Source organism: Dendrobates tinctorius, unplaced genomic scaffold (assembly GCF_039654945.1).
Source record: "Dendrobates tinctorius isolate UK_male_01 unplaced genomic scaffold, ASM3965494v1 ptg000321l, whole genome shotgun sequence".
Taxonomy (NCBI): Eukaryota; Metazoa; Chordata; class Amphibia; order Anura; family Dendrobatidae; genus Dendrobates; species Dendrobates tinctorius.
In genome coordinates this window covers 1,622,907-1,639,065 of record NW_027361988.1, presented here as the reverse complement: position 1 = coordinate 1,639,065, position 16,159 = coordinate 1,622,907, and the positions used below count along the sequence as shown (strand labels likewise).

At 43.9% G+C, this 16,159-nt stretch overlaps 1 protein-coding gene across 1 annotated transcript; it reads right to left on the bottom strand.

Moving 5' to 3' along the window:
* Positions 1 to 473: 473 nt before the first annotated feature.
* On the bottom strand, positions 474 to 12,963 carry LOC141073978 (uncharacterized). The gene is made up of 6 exons (XM_073561508.1): positions 12,818 to 12,963; positions 5,747 to 5,926; positions 5,540 to 5,663; positions 5,359 to 5,456; positions 5,070 to 5,160; positions 474 to 1,632 (listed from the first exon to the last, which is right to left on the bottom strand). Exons 1-6 carry the CDS (start codon positions 12,893 to 12,895, stop codon positions 611 to 613), a joined length of 1,593 nt encoding a protein of 530 aa, XP_073417609.1. The 5' UTR covers positions 12,896 to 12,963; the 3' UTR covers positions 474 to 610.
* Positions 12,964 to 16,159: the final 3,196 nt, after the last annotated feature.

Here is a 16,159-nt window from a genome sequence, read left to right as displayed (position 1 = left end):
GCTGAAAAAGAGCGCAAAACAAACTTTTGAAACGCGACTTTGGTGCGTAAGTCGCCGACCTCGTGGCCGACCTCATCCTAGGGTCGGGTTTCGTTTCATGAAACCCGACTTTGCCAAAAGTCGGCGACTTTTGAAATTTTTCGACCCGTTTCGCTCAACTAAATAGTGTCCTGATGAGTCGCCTTTGGTGAGGACGATGAAACCCGTAGAAATGAGAGGCTTGGAGAGTGAGTGTGTATATGTCACCTCACCCTATATACTGAGACGTGGGGTACATATTTTTTCTATTAGTCACCTACTGACTAACCTTCAGGGGGTGAATTATGGGTATAGTTTTACATTTGGAATAAAGTTTAGTTTTATACTTTTGTCAGCAAACATGAGGAATGACAAGAGACAACCCATTTAAGAAGATTCAGTTTTGGTTAAAACTATTCCAACACTATGAACACAAAAAAGGCTTCTCCCCTATGTGACATCTCTGATGTTTATTAACAGTTCATTTCCAAGTAAAACATTTCCCACATTAAGAAAATGAAAAAAGCTTCTCCTCTATGTGACTGCTCTGATGCCTAACAAGAAGCACTTTCTGGTTAAAACATTTCCCACATTAACAGGAAAAAGGCTTCTCTCCTGTGTGGGTTCTTTGATGGCTATCAAGACTTATTTTCCATTTAAAACATTTCCCACATTCTGAACATGAATATGGCTTCTCTCCTGTGTGGATTCTCTGGTGCTTAACACAATTTGATTTATTGTTAAAACATTTCCCACATTCTGAACAGGAAAAAGGCTTCTCTCCTGTGTGGATTCTCTGGTGCTTAACACAATCTGATTTATTGTTAAAACATTTCCCACATTCTGAACAGGAAAAAGGCTTCTCCCCTTTGTGAGCTCTCTGGTGAGTAACAAAATGTGATTTCTGGTTAAAACATTTCCCACATTCTGAACAGGAAAAAGGCTTCTCCCCTGTGTGAGTTCTCTGGTGAGTAACAAAATGTGATTTACGTGCAAAACATTTCCCACATTCTGAACAAGAATAAGGCTTCTCCCCTGTGTGAGTTCTATGGTGATTAACACAATCTGATTTATTGCTAAAACATTTCCCACATTCTGAACAGGAAAAAGGCTTCTCCCCTGTGTGAGTTCTCTGGTGATTAACAAAATGTGATTTCTGGTTAAAACATTTCCCACATTCTGAACAAGAAAAAGGCTTCTCCCCTGTGTGCGTTCTGTGGTGAGTAACAAAATGTGATTTACGTGCAAAACATTTCTCACATTTTGAACAGGAAAAAGGCTTCTCCCCTGTGTGAATTCTCATGTGGTTAACAAAATGTGATTTCCATGTAAAATATTTCCCACAGTCTGAACATGAAAATGACTTCTTTCCTTTAGCAGCAGTTTGTTTTTTATTGCCTCTTTTGTGACTTTGATTTTCCTTAGTAGTCAGTAATGAATCAGAAGATGGGACCTGTTTCATAAGATCAGATGACAGATCTTTGCTCTGAATGGATGATGGCATATCTAGAGTAATAGTAATCACTTCAGTTGTATCTTGTAGGATCTCAAGATCTTCGGATTTAAAAATTGAAGATGTCAGCTGTCCCTCTAATCTACTGTTACAGTCATCTGCTAAGATAAAAAGCAATTATTATTTTTAATAAAATATCCGAGTTTTATATTTTTGAACATTTCTACTTACACTGTCCATAAAAATAGCAAGCTATGTAAAAAAACTTTATTTATTTACCAAGACAATGACAGTTCACAGTCTAATAGAAAACCTTGTTGGATGAACCAGTAGTGTGCGGTGTTCAACTGTTTGTTCATTCTGCCTCCCAAATATTGAATAAAAAGAAACCAATCAATGTTGTGTAGGCGAAAATAATACCAATTCTCATATCACAAAAAACAAGATCCCACTCAGGTCCATCATTTGTCAGTGGAAAAACAGAGTTTCCCACACTATTAGTGGCTCAAAGGCTGTTGAAAATCAACAAGGTTGCCATAAACCAATCCAGCAAAATCCGCTCTCACTTCGGAGTCTTGCAGTGTGCGCAAACAACATTTGGGATCCCTGTATTTAGCAATATTATAGTGAGAAGAACCCACTTAATTTGTGGTGTGTGTCTCCTGGAGCACAATCTGGGCACTATGTGCTGGGTAAGAAAATGGCAAATGTGTAATTTTCACTCTCCAACATCCACTGTGTGTTAATTTCCGGAAAGTTGCTGTGGAGTCAAAATATTCACTCCTACACACGTGGTCAAAATTGTTGGTACCCCTCGTTTGATGACAGAAAAACCCACAATGGTCACAGAAATAACTTGAATCTGACAAAAGTAATAAATAAATCAAAAATCTATCAAAATGAACAAATGAAAGTCAGACATTGCTTTTCAGCCATGCTTCCACAGAATTTAAAAAATAAAACTCATGAAATAGGCCTGGACAGAAATGATGGTTCCCTTAACTAAAATATTTTGTTGCACAGCCTTTTGAGGCAATCACTGCAATCAAACAATTTCTGTAACTGCCAAGGAGACTTCTGCACCTCTCAACAGGTATTTTGGACCACTCCTCAAGAGCAACTGTCTCATGTTTGAAGGTTGCCTTTTCCAGACGGCATGTTTCAGCTCTTTCCAAAGATGCTCAATAGGATTTAGGTCAGGGCTCATAGAAGGCCACTTCAGAATAGTCCATTGTTTTCCTCTTAGCCATTCTTGCATGTTTTTAGCTGTCTGTTTTGTGTTGTTATCCTGTTGCAAGACCCATGACCTGCGACTGAGACCAAGCTTTCTGACACTGAGCAGCACATTTCTCTATAGAATCCCTTGACAGTCTTGAGATTTCATTGTTCCCTGCACACATTCTAGAAACCCTGTGCCACATGCAGCAAAGCAGCCCCAGAACATAACAGAGCCTCCTCCTTGTTTCACAGTAGGGACAGTCTTCTTTTTGTGATATGCTTCATTTTTCCGTCTGAGAACATAGAGCTGATGTGCTTTGCCAAAAAGTTCCATTTTTGTCCATAGGACATTCTCCCAGAAGCTTTGTGGCTTGTCAACATATAGTTTGACAAATTCCAGTCTGGCTTTTTTATGATTATTTTCAACAATTGTGTCCTCCTTGGTCGTCTCCCATGAAGTCCACTTTGGCTCATACAATGACGGATGGTGCAATGTGAAATTGATGTTCCTTGAGCTTGAAGTTCACCTTTAATATGTTTAGGAGTTTTTCTGGGCTCTTTTGTTACCATTCGTATTATCCGTCTCTTTGATTTGTCATCAATTTTCCTCCTGCGGTCACGTCCAGGGATGTTGGCTACAGTCCCATGGATATTAAATTTCTGAATAATATGTGCAACTGTAGTCAAAGGAACATTAGCTGCTTGGAGATGGTCTTATAACTTTTACCTGTAACATGTTTGTCTATAATTTTCTTTCTAATCTCCTGAGACATCTCTTTCCTTCGCTTCCTTTGGTCCATGTTGAGTGTGATACACACCATGTCACCAAACAGCACAGGGAGGATCTGTAGCCTCCTCTATAAAGGCCACTCACTGATTCCAGGATTGTAGACACCTGTGATGCAAATTAGTGGACACACCATGATGTAACATGTCCCTTTTGTCACATTATTTTCAGGGGTACCATCATTTCTGTCCAGGCCTATTTCATGTATTTTATTTTTTTTTTTAAATTCTGTAGAAGCATGGTGGAAAAGCAATGTCTGACTTTCATTTGTTCATTTTCATAGATTTTTAATTTATTATTACTTTTGTCAGATTCAAGTCATTTCTGTGACCATTGTGGGTTTTTCTGTCATTAAACGAGGGGTACTAACAATTTTGACCACATGTGTATAGATTATAACCCTCAGTGAATTAATTTATAAAATTGAATCACTTTATGGGGATATTGACTATTCTGTCATTTAGTTATATTAGGGCTTCTGCATATGGTGTGTCTAATCTAATCTGGGATCTGGTCCTGCTGTCCAGCTGGAGTAATCTGCTCCCTACTTCAGCCAATTGGAAAGTACAACACCCTACTAAAGCTCAAAGCACATGGCCGGAATCTGCCAGATACAGCATTGTTCTCCTCTGGTTCAGTCCTCAGCTCCTGGTTTGTGTATTTGTATTCTGCTGTGACCGTGGCCCATTTACTGACTACTCTTGTGTCTTCTGTTTCTGTATTCTGTCCTTCTGGGTCTGACCCAGCTACCTGACTATTCTTCTTGCCCTCTAATACCACAGAAAAGCAGGTAACACCATGGGCCAAGCCTAGGGGTCCCAGTGTAAGTGTAGGTCCATGTAACGGTGTTAAAGGGCGATGAGGAAGGCAATCCTTGGGATATGGAAAGCAGAAAAGATAGTGCCAAGCATGTTCATGGTGGATATCTTTTGATGATCGCGTATACTCATTGCTCGGATGTCCTCTGAGTATTTTGGTGTGCTCGGAGATTTAGTTTTTGTCGTCTCAGCTGCATGATATGCGACTGCTAGACAGCTTGAATACATCTGGTAATGCCTGTTTGTTAGGGAATTCCCACATGTATTTGTCCTGTCTACAAGTCACAAATCATGCAGCTGAGATGTCGAAAACTAAATCTCCGAGTACGCCAAAATACTTGGAGGACACCCGAGCAACGAGTATACTAGCTCATGACTAATTGTGTCTGCAAACTATTCCAGCTAGATCTTTATTCAAATAGCTAAATGGCGCTCCTTCCCTTCTGAACACTGTCAGCACATTCTACGTACGCTGTTATTTGGCTTTGTAGTTTATAGATCTGAGCAGGTAACGGTATCATATAAATCTTGCTTTAAGGGATCACCCTCACACTAATACCAGGAGGTAGGTGGATCCTCCAGGTTGTAAGTTCTATAGAAAAGGGCTTTCGATGTCCAAAGTCATTTGAACAGTTTTGGGTGGAGGAGAATGTTGTGGTCTAGAGGCAAAATGGTGATCATGGTAATACGGCTGGACTACACCACCGATAAAGCAGCCACAGCCGGTGACTGAGAAGAATCTGTGACTTCTCTGCATTTAGTTGTTACTACTCACCTGGGTAGTCATATGTGGGAATCTCCTCTTTACACCACTCATCACCCCTCACATATGTCTCTGTAGTTTTAATATGGGTCAGATCTTCACCCTGAAACAAATATTGTAAAAGTCACAGACAGATGGAGAAGTCCCATCTATGATCAGCTCTAATCCTGCCATCTCCACCGTTCTCATTACACAAGTATAAAACATATAATACTGGTGGATAAAACAAGACTGAGCACAAGACCTTCACAGCCGTCTACACATCATAGGGGAGATCTCCTGACACCTTCTATCCATCTACCTGATGATCCTGAGGAGCACTGGGATCTTCTTGTGTACAGTCCTGTAGAAGAAGAGGACGGGGACATCTCTCTGGTGTTGTCCTCTTACTGGATAGATCTGGAGGAAACACATACAGGGACTGAATTCATTCTCTACATACAGATAATTATAGGCCGTGTGTATTTAGTCCTGTCTATTACCTGGTGATGTGAGGGGCTGGGGAACCTCCATTATGATGTCCTTGCACAGGTCTCTGTGTCCTTCTAAATACTCCCACTCCTCCATGGAGAAATAGACAGCGACATCCTGACACCTTATAGGAACCTGACACATACAATGATACCGTCATCCCCCCGAACCCTTCATAGTGTTACTGTATAATGTCCCAGCATTCCCAGCAGTGTCACCTCTCCACTCAGCAGCTCAATCATCTTGTAGATGAGTTCTAGGATATTCTGGTCATTGATGTCCTCATGGATCAGGGGGAGAGGTGGAGGCTCCGTGATTGGGCTCAGGGGTCTTCCACATCCCTCAGGCACAGGGTCCTGACAGCGATCACTAGAGGTCTTCTTCACCACTGTGTAATCCTGGTAATGGAGAGACACATTAATAAATCTCACTACATATATTTCCAGAGTCCTCACCTCTCTAGTTCTGCCCATCTATGTTAAGGGCTGGCGGAACGGTATGGTGGTATGAGGTGCGTTAACAGCCCGGGGTGTTGTGAGTTCATTTTCCCCTTCGTCACTGAGGTCTGGTGAACTCCCTATTCTGGTAAAGGAAGGTAATGAGCCTGGTTATCAGGCACCTGAGCCTAATGAGGATGACTGGCTGAGTGGAGTCACGGACTGGATATAAGGCTGCCGACACCCTTCTGCCCTGCGGGTGATTTCTCTGTGGACTTCTAGGACACCAGTCTGATTCCTGCTCCTCTAAAGCTAAGTTTTCTGCTTTGCCTGTTAGCATTTGTGTTTTGTTTTTGTTTTCCTTGCTTTTCTGGATTCTGCCATTCCCTGCTGGGGTGAGCTGAATCTCCTTTTGCCTGTTGCTCTGTCTTCAGAATATTCCTGAGTACTGACATAGCTTTTTGAAGCCTAGCGTCTTCAGGGCCTTTTTTACTGTCAGTCTGTTGGCTCTTATTTTCATAGGGTTTTTCACGGATTGCAGACAGCAGCCTTCCTGTCCTTTCCTATGTAGGTAGTTTGGGCCCCGTCTTTGCTCAGTCTATCTTTCTGTCTGTGTTAGTGTTTTCATCTTGCTTCACCGTCATTATATGTTGGGGGCTGCCTATTGCTTTGGGGTCTGCTCTGGGGCAGTTTAGATTTCCCCTTTCTTTCTTTAGGCCTATTTAATTCTCCGGCTGTGATCGAGGGGTCTAGGGCATCGTAGGAACCCCCCACGGCTACTGTTAGTTGTTGTGGATAGGATCAGGGGTCTGCAATCCGATAGCTGCCAACCTCTCTGGTTTTCTGGACTTAGCTAGCATTTCTGTTTTTGCCTCCTACGGTGACTCAATCATAACAGAATCACCCGCCATACCGCAGATCCTAGGGTACTCAATAGCAGGAAAGAATTGTGTTTAAAAAAAAAAAAAAAGTGTGTGTATATTCTTTCCTCTATATCTCTGAGGCCGTAGGGGGAAATTTTTTTTCTCTCAATGGAGATAAAGCAATTGTCTGATCGTGTGGAGCAACTCGCTGCGGAAGTGCGGGGAATTTCCCCCTACCTTGCTCGTTCGCATGCTGTTGAACCAAAGATCCCTACACCTGATGTATTTTTTGGGGATCGATCTAAATTTTTGAGTTTCAAAAATAATTGTAAATTATTTTTTGCCTTGAAGCCTAACTCGTCAGTGAGCTCCACGCAGCAGGTTAAAATTGTCATCTCTTTGCTGCGTGGCGATCCCCAGGATTGGGCGTTTTCTTTGAAACCAGATGATCCTATTCTGACTAATAAGAACGCATTCTTTCAAGCTTTAGGGTTGTTGTATGACGAACCTAATGCTATTGATCAAGCTGAAAAGACCCTGTTGGCATTGAACCAGGGTCGAGATTCTGCAGAGTTGTACTGTCAAAAGTTCCGAAAGTGGGCGGTCCTTACTACCTGGAATGATAATGCCTTGGCTGCTCTCTTTTGGAAGGGTTTGTCAGAAGCCATAAAAGATACTATGGTGGGATTTCCTGTTCCCTCTGGTCTGGACGATTCTATGTCATTAGCCATTCAGGTTGATCGGCGTTTACGTGAACGCAGGATTGCACGAGAGGTGTTGAACAGACGTCTGAACCTATGCAATGTGATAGAGTTTTGTCTAAGGCGCAAAGTCAGGAGTTCAGAAGGCGTAATAAGCTGTGTTTTTTCTGTGGAGATGCCTCGCATATTATTTCTGTTTGTCCTAAACGAGAGAAACGCTTTGCACACACGTTTTCTGTTGGTGGTGTTCAACCTAAATTTCTTCTGGCAATTACTCTGATCTGCAGCGCTAAACCTAATGGACTTGGATTTTGCTAAACGTTGTGGATTTCCGATGACACCTCTGCAGACGCCTATCCCTTTGAGGGAGATTGATGCTACTCCTTTGGCTAAAAATAAACCTCAGTTTTGGACCCAGGTGGTCATGCGGGTCGCCCCAGACCATCAAGAAAATTGCAGATTTTTGGTGCTGCATGGTCTGTATGATGCCGTTGTTCTGGGGTTTCCCTGGTTGCAAATTCATAATCCAGTTTTGGATTGGAAATCTGTGTCTGTGGTGAGTTGGGGTTGTAGGTGTGCCTTTAGTGAGGCTCCGGTTTTTTCCACCTCTCCTCAGTCGCATGATGTTCCTGACTATTTGGCGGACTTTTATGATGTATTTAGTGAGAATGAGTCTGCGTCTTTGCCTCCTCATAGAAGTTATGACTGTGCAATCGAACTAAGCCCGGGGTGTAAATTTCCCAAGGGTCGGCTCTTCAATTTATCTGTACCCAAGCACGAGGCTATGCAGTCCTATATTAAGGAGGCGTTGGAAAAGGGTCATATTAGACCATCCTCTTCACCCTTAGGTGCCGGTTTTTATTTTTGTGGCCAAAAAGGATGGTTCTTTAAGGCCTTGTATTGATTATCGTGCCCTCAATAAAATTACTATTAAATATCAGTATCCGTTACCCCTGATTTCGGATCTATTCTCTAGAGTTAGAGGTGCTTGCTGGTTTACCAAGCTTGACCTCAGGGGGGCGTATAATCTTATCCGGATTAAGCAGGGGGATGAATGGAAGACAGCGTTTAATACTCCGGAGGGACATTTTGAGTACCTGGTGATGCCTTTTGGGCTCACTAATGCCCCTTCTGTCTTCCAGTGCTTCATGAACGATATTTTCCGAGACTTTGTCGATAAATTTTTGATTATCTATCTGGATGATATTTTGATCTTCTCCAGGGATTGGGATTCTCATGTGGAACATGTTCGGACTGTGTTCCGGATCTTGAGGGAGAATTCCCTGTATGTCAAAGGATTGAAATGCCTTTTTGGAGTACAGAGGATTTCATTTTTGGGATTTATTTTGTCTCCGTCAACTATTGAAATGGACCCGGCCAAGGTACAGGCCATTTATGATTGGGTTCAGCCCACTTCTTTGAAGGCCCTCCAGAAGTTTTTGGGTTTTGCTAATTTTTATCGGAAATTTATAGCAAAATTTTCTAGTATTGCCAAGTCATTGACTGATCTGACTAAGAAGGGTGCTGATGTGTTGAATTGGTCTCCGGAGGCTGTTGCTTCCTTTCAGGAGCTGAAGCGAAGATTTACCTCCGCCCCGGTTTTGCGGCAACCTGATGTCTCACTCCCGTTCCAGGTAGAGGTGGATGCTTCTGAGATTGGTGCAGGAGCTGTTTTGTCCCAAAAGGATCCTGTAACATCTAAAATGAATCCCTGTGCTTTCTTTTCCCGAAAGTTCTCTCCATCTGAACGTAACTATGATGTGGGGAATCGGGAACTGTTGGCCATGAAATGGGCATTTGAGGAGTGGAGACATTGGTTGGAGGGAGCTAAACATCAAGTTGTGGTCCTCACTGACCACAAGAATTTGATTTACCTAGAGTCGGCTAAACGCTTGAACCCTAGACAGGCTAGGTGGGCCTTGTTTTTTACACGTTTTGATTTTGTGGTTTCTTTTCTTCCTGGAACTAAGAATGTCAAGGCAGACGCCCTCTCTAGGAGTTTCTTTGCTGATTCTCCTGTGGTGACCAAGCCTGCTACCATCTTAGGCGAAGGGGTAGTTCTTTCTGCCATCTCGCCCGATTTGAGACTTGCTCTGCAAGAGTTCCAGGAGGACAAACGTGAGCGTTGTCCCAGTGGAAAGTTGTATGTTCCTGACCAGTGGAAGAAGAGAGTGATGTCTGAAGTTCATTGCTCTGTATTGGCTGGTCATCCAGGTATTTTTGGTACTAGAGATCTGGTGAATCGCTCTTTTTGGTGGCCCACCTTGTCTCATGATGTCAGGAATTTTGTGCAGTCCTGTGGGACTTGCTCCCGGTCTAAATCTTGTTCTCGCTCTAGTGGGTTGTTGATGCCTTTGCTGGTCCCCAGGAGGCCATGGACCCATATTTCAATGGATTTCATCTCTGATATGCCGGTCTCTCAAAGAATGACTGTTATTTGGGTGATTTGTGATAGGTTCTCTAAGATGGTTCATCTTGTACCACTCCCTAAGTTGCCATCTTCCTCTGAGTTGGTGCCCCTGTTTTTGCAACAGGTGGATCGCTTACACCGGATTCCTGAGAACATTGTATCTGACAGAGGAGTTCAGTTTGTGTCTAGATTTTGAAGGACTTTCTGTTCCAAGCTGGGAATTCAGTTGTCCTTCTCCTCTGCTTTTCACCCTCAGACCAATGGGCAGACAGAGAGAACAAACCAGACCTTGGAGTCGTATTTGAGATGTTTTATTTCCGCTGATCAGGATGATTGGGTTTCATTTTTGCCCTTGGCCGAATTTGCTTTAAATAATAGAGCTAGTTCTGCCACTTTGATGTCACCTTTTCTTTGTAACTTTGGGTTTCATCCTCGATTTTCTTCAGGGCAGGTGGAGCCTTCTGCCTGCCCAGGTGTTGACACTGTGGTGGAGAGAATGCACCAGATCTGGGACCAAGTGGTGGATAAGTTATCTCTCTCCCAGGAAAAGGCCCAGCGGTTTTCCAATCGACATAGGACCATTGGTCCCCAGTTTAAGATTGGTGATATGGTGTGGTTATCATCAAAAAATATTGCTATGAAGGTGGCTTCTCCTAAGTTTAAGCCTAGATTTATTGGACCTTACAAGATTTTGGAGATTATTAATCCGGTCTCTTTTCGATTGGCTCTTCCTATCACATTTAAAATCCATAGTGTGTTCCATAAGTCCTTGTTGAAGAGGTTTGTTGAACCAGTTGTTCCTGGGGTGGCACCTCCAGACCCTGTATTGGTTGAAGGTAACATGAAATATGAGGTAGAGAAAATACTGTATTCCCGTTTGGCTAGACGGAGACTCCAGTATTTGGTTAAGTGGAAGGGTTATGGTCAGGAGGATAATTCCTGGGTCTCTGCCTCTGACATTCATGCCAAAAAATTGGTGCGTGCCTTTCATCGGGCTCACCCTGATCGCCCTGGTGGCGTGGTTGAGGGTTCGGTGACCCCTCCTCAAGGGGGAGGTACTGTTGTGAGTTCATTTTCCCCTTCGTCACTGAGGTCTGGTGAACTCCCTATTCTGGTAAAGGAAGGTAATGAGCCTGATTATCAGGCACCTGAGCCTAATGAGGATGACTGGCTGAGTGGAGTCACGGACTGGATATAAGGCTGCCGACACCCTTCTGCCCTGCGGGTGATTTCTCTGTGGACTTCTAGGACACCAGTCTGATTCCTGCTCCTCTAAAGCTAAGTTTTCTGCTTTGCCTGTTAGCATTTGTGTTTTGTTTTTGTTTTCCTTGCTTTTCTGGATTCTGCCATTCCCTGCTGGGGTGAGCTGAATCTCCTTTTGCCTGTTGCTCTGTCTTCAGAATATTCCTGAGTACTGACATAGCTTTTTTGAAGCCTAGCGTCTTCAGGGCCTTTTTTACTGTCAGTCTGTTGGCTCTTATTTTCATAGGGTTTTTCACGGATTGCAGACAGCAGCCTTCCTGTACTTTCCTATCTAGTTAGCTTGGGCCCTGTCTTTGCTCAGTCTATCTTTCTGTCTGTGTTAGTGATTTCATCTTGCTTCACCATCATTATATGTTGGGGGCTGCCTATTGCTTTGGGGTCTGCTCTGGGGCAGTTTAGATTTCCCCTTTCTTTCTTTAGGCCTATTTAATTCTCCGGCTGTGATCGAGGGGTCTAGGGCATCGTAGGAACCCCCCATGGCTACTGTTAGTTGTTGTGGATAGGATCAGGGGTCTGCAATCCGATAGCTGCCAACCTCTTTGGTTTTCTGGACTTAGCTAGCATTTCTGTTTTTGCCTCCTACGGTGACTCAATCATAACACCGGGGTCACCGTGCAGAGATGGAAACCAGCTGCGCAGTAATGGCGGTGACTATATGGCAAGTAATAAAGAGACACACGAGGGCTGTTGATTCACAGAACCGCACAATGTAGGTGCCGAAGCCTGTTAAACTCACAGGGCTTGGCCGGATGAGCACTAGTATACAAACACAGGACTCCGCCCCAAGGACATGGGATTAGAGCCCCTCTAGCGCTCGGTGCCACTGTAGCAGAGCCAGCAAGAGACCAAATGAGAAATAACGCACCAGAGTGCACTGCACCAGTCTGGCGGAAGCCACTAACCACCCAGAGTGGGGAGGAAAGCGATAGCTTTGCGCACGGCGCCGCACTGGCGGTTACTGCTACCTGGCGCAGTAGGACAGTGCCCTAAGCAGAGAGGCACAGTCGGAAGCTAGCAAGTGCAGAGGACTGGGATGCACTGTGGCATATAGCTTAGCCACTGACAGACCTGACTTCAACCACTAGACCCTAACAACATACACAATCAAGGGTAGGGGTTTCATGAGTCATTCGAAGTAAAAAGCATCCGTCATCATGCACACCATAAGGCACAAGAGTCTATACTAGCATATGGCCGAGTGGCCATGTGACTCTTTTATAGCGGTGTCCTTCCAGGACCTTCCCAGTAGTGGACAAATCCGAGCAGGAACGGGACCTGCGCATGTGACCTCCGACCTCCAATGTGAGGTCGTCCCATAGGCATGATAAGTACCCAAAAGACAGGACTTAGTCCCAGAAGTGTCTACTTGCTGCTGACTCAAGCATGGAGTTATAGCAGAGCCAGAAGGAGCAACCAGATGCCTAGCATCATCCTGGGAAAGACGCCTGGACCGATGCCTCTGCTGAGCAGGAATCTCTGCAGCTGCAGAGGAATGGGAGACCGCAGAGGACATGGCTTGAGATTCCCCCTGTACAGTGGGGGAAACTCAGCACCTAACAATGTGTTATTCCCATAGATATAAATGATGCAATGTGACGTCATCAGAATCTCTCACCTCTCCAGTAAGCCGGAAGAGGATCTCTAGGGTGAGGTGTAATATCCTCTCCGCCATCTTGTCTCTGTCCATATCCATCTTTGATGGGTAAATCAGGAAAATTCTCTTCTATAGAAGATCTTCACTGAGAGGATCCGATATTGTAGAGACCTGAATGAGAAGATGAGCTGATGTAGCATCATAAGAATCCACTTGCTGATGTGAAAAGCAAACATGACGTCTAAGAAGGTGTGACAGTTTGGCTGAATGCTCCCCGCCTCCAAGTACTCGATAGTATGAGGCGGCCTAGTTACTACTATACTTACATGCCTAATAATGGTGTCTGGGCTGCAATGTACGAAGGTCTATTAGGTCGGGCCAGAGGCAGCGTCCAATAAGTTACCTTATAACGCCCCCATACACATTAGACTAAAGCTCCATGAAAGCACTGATTTCGGGGGGTTTGGCCGACCATATAATGTATTTGGGGGCCTCCCGACAGATGATGTCAGGGCAGAGAAGGATCTGGCATCCTGAATTTCAGAGGATAATCCGTGTGTTCTTCCTGTAGATAATCCTCTGCTAGAGGAGTCTGGAGGCGACTCTCTCATACAGACCACAGGAAAGCTGGAATATTTGTGTGTATGGGGCAGTCGGGAGAGATCGCCGTCTGCCAAATGCCCGTTCAGCCAACTCTGATCTCATGTGTATGGGGCCGTTAGTATTACACTGACAGGCAGTGATGATACACGGCACTACAGCAGTACAGGGCATCACCGGAGCCATTAGAGGCTTGTATGTTGTATGATCGCACTGATCAGAGGGGTTTAAAAAAGGTTTAAAGTGGAAAAAAAAGATCACAGTTTCAGCAACAAGAAATATCCGTCACTATATGGAAAGCAGAGTCACTGCACAATGTTAGTTACGTCACGTCCATAACTACTTTATTATACTCTATTATCCTGTACACAGTGGTGTAGATAGAAATCACAGATCCCACAGCAATAGCTGGAATTGGACCCTCCAACGTAAAGAAAAAAAATCTCTATCTATATATCTAAAGGAAAACGGCTTGACAAAGACGGGTTACCGTTGAACCGTTGCCACCTGAGGATCAGTAACGTATCCACTGTTTTCACATTTAATTTGAGTGCTGCCTATTTTTTTCCTTTTGATAATTTGGCTGTATGGACACTGTTGAATAGGTTTTGCACCTACTATATTATTTTGGTAGTGCTGCCCTTTTTTCTTGATTTATCTATATATATATATATATTTGGCAGAATCATATCTCCTGACTCTGCAGTTAGCCAGTGAGTATATATTGATGGCACGGATTTTATTCTTCCCATTGAGCTGGCTCTTCAAGACCCGTCTTACCCTTTGATGGTATATGGATATTGCTGCTTTCCTTGCCTCCTCATCATGGTTACCGTATCCCTGTGAGATGCCGAGGTACTTGTAGCATGTCTGGATATCTGCTATGTGCCCTGCTGATAATTCCACTCCATCAGTCTTGACTACCTTGCCTCTGTTTATTACCAACCGGCCGCATTTCTCCACTCCGAAGGACATCCCGATGTCTTCTCTGTAGTTCCTTGTCAGTTGGATCAGTGAATTGATGTCTCGTTCATTTTTCGCATACAGCTTGATGTCATCCATGTAGAGGAGGTGGCTGATGGTGCTTCCACTCTTGAACTTGTATCCATAGCCAGACTCTGTAATTATCTGACTGAGGGGCTTCAAGCCTATGCAAAGCAGCAATGGGGACAGTGCATCACCTTGGTATATGCCGCATTGGACGGTCACTTGAGCTAGTTGTCTTGAGTTGACTTATAATGTTGTTCTCCATAGCCCCATTGAGTTTTGGAGGAAGGTTCTTAATTTGTTGACATTGTTGAGAGCCAAGCATTCACTGGTCCATGTGTGGCATTGAGTCATAGGCTTTCTTGTAGTCAATCCAGGCTGTGCTGAGATTGGTCTGTCTGGATCTTGAGTCTTGAGCGACTGCTCTATCTACTAGGAGCTGGGGCTTAGAGCCTCTGGTGTAAGTCCCAATACCTTTCTGAGCTGGATTCATGTACTGGTTTATATGGTTCTGTAGCTTGGTGGCTATAATGCTTGACAGAAGTTTCCATGTTGCTGTTAGGCAGGTTACTGGGCAGTAGGTGGATGGAACTGTTCCTTTGTTAGGATCCTTCATGATCAGCACTGTTCTTCTGTTAGCCAAACTGGGTGGTGGCCTGCTTCACCATGCGTTCATGTACCGCTATTAATTTCTTTAGCCAGTAGGTGAGGATCATGTCTGGGCCAGGTGCTGTCCAACTCTTCATGTTCTTGACCCGCTGATGGATGTCTGCTTCTTTAATGGTAATTGGTTCTTGCTCTAGGTGGTGGCTATGTTTCATTCTCAGATCTTGCAGTCACAATGCAATGGTGTTGTGTTTTTTCCTTCTCCCATATGTTCCTCCAGTATTGTTCAATCACTGCTATTGGTGGAGTTGCTGCCATTGTGCTGTTCCTCTGTAGTTGGGAGTACACTTTGGATGGTTCTTTGGAGAACAGGGCATTTATCTTCTTGGCCTCAGCTTCTCTAGTGTATCTCCCTAGTCTTGCAGCGAGTGCTGTAAGCCTTTGTTTAGCAGTCTCTTCAGTTGGGGTCAGGCCTTTGTCCAGCTTGGTCTTAACCATGATCTTTACACTCTTCTGTATTTCTGATAGTTGTATGACATTGAAATGTTGGGTGACTAGCTGTTTCTCAGTTAGTGGACATGCAGGTCTTGTATCCACACAGAATTTCCTCATACGCTTCATAGATTCTTTCTCATTTGGTCTGCTGTTATAGTAGCATTTCATCAGATCCAGGTTCTCTTGCCTTGTCCATGAATGGCTTGGTCCAGTAGCCCATTTATCATCAGATTGTCCTGGTTCCTCGACATCTGACGCGGACCTTGGTAATCTGGGCAACGTCCCAGCTGGCATGACTCTTTTTGTTTAAGACACTCTCATGATTATTGAGATAGGCACCATAGTGTTATGGGCCACTACTGGTATATTATGTCAAACAGGGCAGAGCCAGAATTTGTACCCCAGCTTCCCACATTGGTGGCTGTGATTTTAATAAACGTGGCACATGTATTACCAGGTTTTATTATATATTTTACTGAATGTTACTGACTTTTTCCGATGTTAAGAAAATCCTCATTTTACCAATCATGAATCAGAATGTACCATATTCATTCGAATTTATGTTTGGCGATCATTTTCCGAACATATTCGCTCATCTCTAATTTTATTTTTGGAGGTACTGTAGGAACATTATACTGTGCGTGGGCGTATGGCGGTACTGTAAGAACATTATAC